At 60.2% G+C, this 5,000-nt stretch overlaps 1 protein-coding gene across 1 annotated transcript in view; it reads right to left on the bottom strand.

The window, feature by feature from the left end:
- Positions 1–331, bottom strand: part of sik2b (salt-inducible kinase 2b) — a gene marked incomplete at its 5' end in the record, with an annotated part of 192,795 nt that extends 192,464 nt beyond the window's left edge. Inside the window, one exon of the mRNA XM_059958100.1 lies at positions 217–331. Coding sequence (XP_059814083.1) covers positions 217–331 — 115 coding nt within the window. The remainder of the gene's footprint in view (positions 1–216) is intronic.
- Between the last annotated feature and the right edge of the window lie 4,669 nt (positions 332–5,000).

Here is a 5,000-nt window from a genome sequence, read left to right as displayed (position 1 = left end):
GGAGTTCCGGCAGGGGGGGTGGGGTCCGGCGTCTGGAGACGGGGCCGGAGGGAGGGGAAGGCTGAGCCCGCTCTGCGACCCCGGGCGTCGAGGAGAGCGGGATCGGGAAAGGGGAGGGAAGTGAGGTCGCACGAGGAGCCGATGATACCAGTGGTTAAAAGGAAAAATCTCTTCCCCCGCCGCACCCTACCCACACACAAAGCCGAGTTTCCTTACGGCTACCGTACTGGGGGAGTGAGGGGGAAACGCTCCCAATAACGTGCGCTTCAAACAGCCTCTGAGAACCGAGTCCAGCTCCCGGCCTCCAAGTGCGGCTCAGCCACGGGTTCCACTCTCGGCGTCACTGGTTTCGTAAATCCAGTCGTCCCGGGCGGACGGGGCTCGTCGGGCCGCGGTCGGCAGCTCATCCGGGAGGAGGAAAACTCTGATCTCAAACCTCCGCTGTACCCGCTCGCGGGGGAGGCTCCGGGAGTGAAAATCCGGAGCTGGAGTCCCTGAGGCAGTCCGACGCTGACCGGCGACTCCCGGTGCCGGACCGTATCGGTCTCTGCCGTTCCTCTGGGTTCGTCGTCTGTGTGGAGAGGGGGAGCCTGATACACGGGGAACAGCCCGCTCTCCGTATCGTCCTGCCCTGGGCCTGCGTGACCAGACAGCTAACATGCAACGTCCACAGTCGACCTGAAACCAAACACCCTTCACCAAATGCCATTGGGTAACCACTTCTGGAGGCAGATTGCGGAGTGGCAGAATGAAGAGAGGGAAGGGGGCATCCAAAACTCTGTCTGACACGCCTCTGGCTGTTTTCATGGAGCCAGCCGGTCCGTTCCGCATTTTCCCTTTCTCTTGACATTGGAACAATGAACGGCTCTGTCAAACACTGGTTCATCTGATTGATTCTACTGGGAATCATATCAGTGAGCGGGGAGGGGGGGAGAGAGAGGGAGGGGGGCGAGAGACAGAGACAGGTAGAGAGGGAGAGAGTGAGAGAGAGAGGGAGAGAGATAGAGAGAGCGGGGGGAGAGAGAGAGAGACAGAGAGGGAGAGAGAGAGGGAGGGAGAGAGATAGAGAGAGAGAGCGGGGGGAGAGAGTGGGAGACAGAGAGGGAGAGAGAGAGCGGGGGGGGAGAGAGAGAGAGAGACAGAGAGGGAGAGAGAGAGAGAGGGGGGGAGAGAGAGGGAGCGTGAGAGAGAGGGAGAGAGAGAGGGAGGGAGAGAGTTAGAGAGGGAGGAGAGCAAGACAGAGAGAGAGGGAGGGAGAGGGAGAGAGATAGGGAGAAGGGGAGAGAGAGACAGAGAGGGGGAGAATGGGGGGGAGAGAGAGAGCGGGCAGAGAGAGGGAGGGGAGAGGGAGAGAGGGAGGGGGGAGTGAGAGACAGAGGGAGGGGAGAGAGAGAGGTAGGGGAGAGGGGGAGAGGGAGAGAGAGACAGAGAGAGGGAGGGGGGAGAGAGAGACAGAGGGGGAGAATGGGGGAGGAAGAGAGAGAGGGGGGAGAGAGAGAGCGGGCAGAGAGAGGGAGGGGAGAGAGATAGGGGAGGGGGGAGAGGGAGAGAGAGAGACAGAGAGAGGGAGGGGGGAGTGAGAGACAGGGGAGAGGGGGAGAGGGAGAGAGAGACAGAGAGGGGGAGAGAGAGAGGGAGGGGAGAGAGACAGAGAGAGGGGAGAGGGGGAGAGGGAGAGAGAGACAGAGGGAGGGAGGGGGGAGAGAGAGACAGAGAGGGGGAGAATGGGGGAGAGAGAGACAGAGAGGGGGAGAATGGGGGAGGGAGAGAGAGGGGAGAGAGAGAGAGCGGGCAGAGAGGGAGGGGAGAGAGAGAGGTAGGGGAGGGGGAGAGGGAAGAGACAGAGAGAGGGAGGGGGGAGAGAGAGACAGAGAGGGGATAGAGAGAGGGAGGGGGGAGAGAGAGACAGAGAGGGGATAGAGAGAGGTAGGGGAGAGGGGGAGAGGGAGAGAGAGACAGTGAGAGGGAGGGGGAGAGAGAGAGAGGGAGAGGGAGAGAGAGAGAGAGGGAGGGGGGGAGAGAGAGAGGGAGGGGAGGGGGGAGAGGGAGACAGAGGGAGGGGGAGAGAGAGAGAGGGAGGGGGAGAGAGAGAGAGGGAGGGGAGAGAGAGAGGTAGGGGAGAGGGGGAGAGGGAGAGAGGGGGGGAGAGAGAGGTAGGGGAGGGGGGAGAGGGACAGAGGGAGGAGAGAGAGAGGTAGGGGAGGGGGAGAGGGAGAGAGAGAGAGAGAGGGAGGGGGAGAGAAACAGAGGGGAGAATGGGGGAGGGAGAGAGAGGGGGAGAGAGAGAGTGGGCAGAGAGAGGGAGGGGAGAGAGAGAGGTAGGGAAGGGGGGAGAGGGAGAGAGGGAGGGGGGAGAGAGAGAGGTAGGGGAGGGGGGAGAGGGAGAGAGGGAGGGGGGAGAGACAGAGAGAGGGGAGAGAGAGAGGTAGGGGAGAGGGGGAGAGGGAGAGAGAGACAGAGAGAGGGAGGGGGAGAGAGAGACAGAGAGGGAGGGGAGAGAGAGAGGTAGGGGAGAGGGGGAGAGGGAGAGAGAGACAGAGAGGGGGGGAGGGACAGGGAGAGAGTGGGAAAGAGAGGGGGAGAGAGAGTGGGGGTAAGAGAGGGAGAGAGGGAAGAGAGATAGAGAGGGATGGGGAAGGGAGAGACAGAGAGGGAAGAGAGATAGAGAGGGGGGAGAGAGCGAGAGACAGAGAGGGAGAGGGGGAGAGAGTGGGAGTGAGGGAGGGAGCGAGAGAGGAGAGAGAGACAGAGAGGGGGAGAATGGGGGAGGGAGAGAGAGGGGGAGAGAGAGAGTGGGCAGAGAGAGGGAGGGGAGAGAGAGAGGTAGGGAAGGGGGGAGAGGGAGAGAGGGAGGGGGGAGAGAGAGAGGTAGGGGAGGGGGGAGAGGGAGAGAGGGAGGGGGGAGAGACAGAGAGAGGGGAGAGAGAGAGGTAGGGGAGAGGGGGAGAGGGAGAGAGAGACAGAGAGGGAGGGGGAGAGAGAGACAGAGAGGGAGGGGAGAGAGAGAGGTAGGGGAGAGGGGGAGAGGGAGAGAGAGACAGAGAGGGGGGGAGGGACAGGGAGAGAGTGGGAAAGAGAGGGGGAGAGAGGGGGAGAGAGAGAGTGGGGGTAAGAGAGGGAGAGAGGGAAGAGAGATAGAGAGGGATGGGGAAGGGAGAGACAGAGAGGGAAGAGAGATAGAGAGGGGGGAGAGAGCGAGAGACAGAGAGGGAGAGGGGGAGAGAGTGGGAGTGAGGGAGGGAGCGAGAGAGGAGAGAGAGACAGAGAGGGGGAGAATGGGGGAGGGAGAGAGACAGAGAGAGAGGGAGGGGAGGAGGAGAGGGAGAGGGGGAGAGGGGAGAGAGATCGGGGAGAGAGAGGGTGGGAGAGGGAGAGAGAAGGAGAGGGAGAGACAGAGTGGGAGAGAGGGGGATTGAGAGAGAGACAGATGGACAGAGAGACAGGCAGGGGGCGAGAGAGAGAGAGTGTCAGAAAGAGCTGGAGAGAGAGGGAAAGAGGGAGAGAGGGTGAGAGAGAGAATGTGTGTTTGAGTGAGAGAGAGAGAGAGAGAAATATAAATAAAGAATGTGAGAGAAATTTGGACACCATGGTAACGCTGCAGTCAGCTCGGGGTATTCCGGAGTTTGGAGTTTAATTCTGGCAAACTGTGTAAGAAACTCTGTACAGTCCCCCGTGGACACTGTTTCCTCCGCATGCTCCGGTTTCCCTCTTCTCATTGCGACTGTCAGGGAGGAGGTACAGGAGCCTGAAGACACACACTCAGCGATTCAGGAACAGCCTCTTCCCCTCCGCCATCAGGGAGGAGGTACAGGAGCCTGAAGACACACACTCAGCGATTCAGGAACAGCTTCTTCCCCTCCGCCATCAGGGAGGAGGTACAGGAGCCTGAAGACACACACTCAGCGACTCAGGAACAGCCTCTTCCCCTCCGCCATCAGGGAGGAGGTACAGGAGCCTGAAGACACACACTCAGCGATTCAGGAACAGCTTCTTCCCCTCCGCCATCAGGGAGGAGGTACAGGAGCCTGAAGACACACACTCAGCGATTCAGGAACAGCTTCTTCCCCTCCGCCATCAGGGAGGAGGTACAGGAGCCTGAAGACACACACTCAGCGATTCAGGAACAGCTTCTTCCCCTCCGCCATCAGGGAGGAGGTACAGGAGCCTGAAGACACACACTCAGCGATTCAGGAACAGCTCCTTCCCCTCCGCCATCAGGGAGGAGGTACAGGAGCCTGAAGACACACACTCAGCGATTCAGGAACAGCTCCTTCCCCTCCGCCATCAGGGAGGGGGTACAGGAGCCTGAAGACACACACTCAGCGATTCAGGAACAGCTCCTTCCCCTCCGCCATCAGGGAGGAGGTACAGGAGCCTGAAGACACACACTCAACGATTCAGGAACAGCTTCTTCCCCTCTGCCATCAGGGAGGAGGTACAGGAGCCTGAAGACACACACTCAGCGATTCAGGAACAGCTTCTTCCCCTCCGCCATCAGGGAGGAGGTACAGGAGCCTGAAGACACACACTCAGCGATTCAGGAACAGCTTCTTCCCCTCCGCCATCAGGGAGGAGGTACAGGAGCCTGAAGACACACACTCAGCGATTCAGGAACAGCTTCTTCCCCTCCGCCATCAGGGAGGAGGTACAGGAGCCTGAAGACACACACTCAGCGATTCAGGAACAGCTTCTTCCCCTCCGCCATCAGGAAGGAGGTACAGGAGCCTGAAGACACACACTCAGCGATTCAGGAACAGCTTCTTCCCCTCTGCCATCAGGGAGGAGGTACAGGAGCCTGAAGACACACACTCAGCGATTCAGGAACAGCTTCTTCCCCTCTGCCATCAGGGAGGAGGTACAGGAGCCTGAAGACACACACTCAGCGATTCAGGAACAGCTTCTTCCCCTCCGCCATCAGGGAGGAGGTACAGGAGCCTGAAGACACACACTCAGCGATTCAGGAACAGCTTCTTCCCCTCCGCCATCAGGGAGGAGGTACA

The sequence above is a fragment of the Hypanus sabinus genome (assembly GCF_030144855.1).
Source record: "Hypanus sabinus isolate sHypSab1 chromosome X2 unlocalized genomic scaffold, sHypSab1.hap1 SUPER_X2_unloc_3, whole genome shotgun sequence".
NCBI classification, from domain to species: domain Eukaryota; kingdom Metazoa; phylum Chordata; class Chondrichthyes; order Myliobatiformes; family Dasyatidae; genus Hypanus; species Hypanus sabinus.
This window is presented reverse-complemented; position numbering and strand designations above follow the sequence as displayed.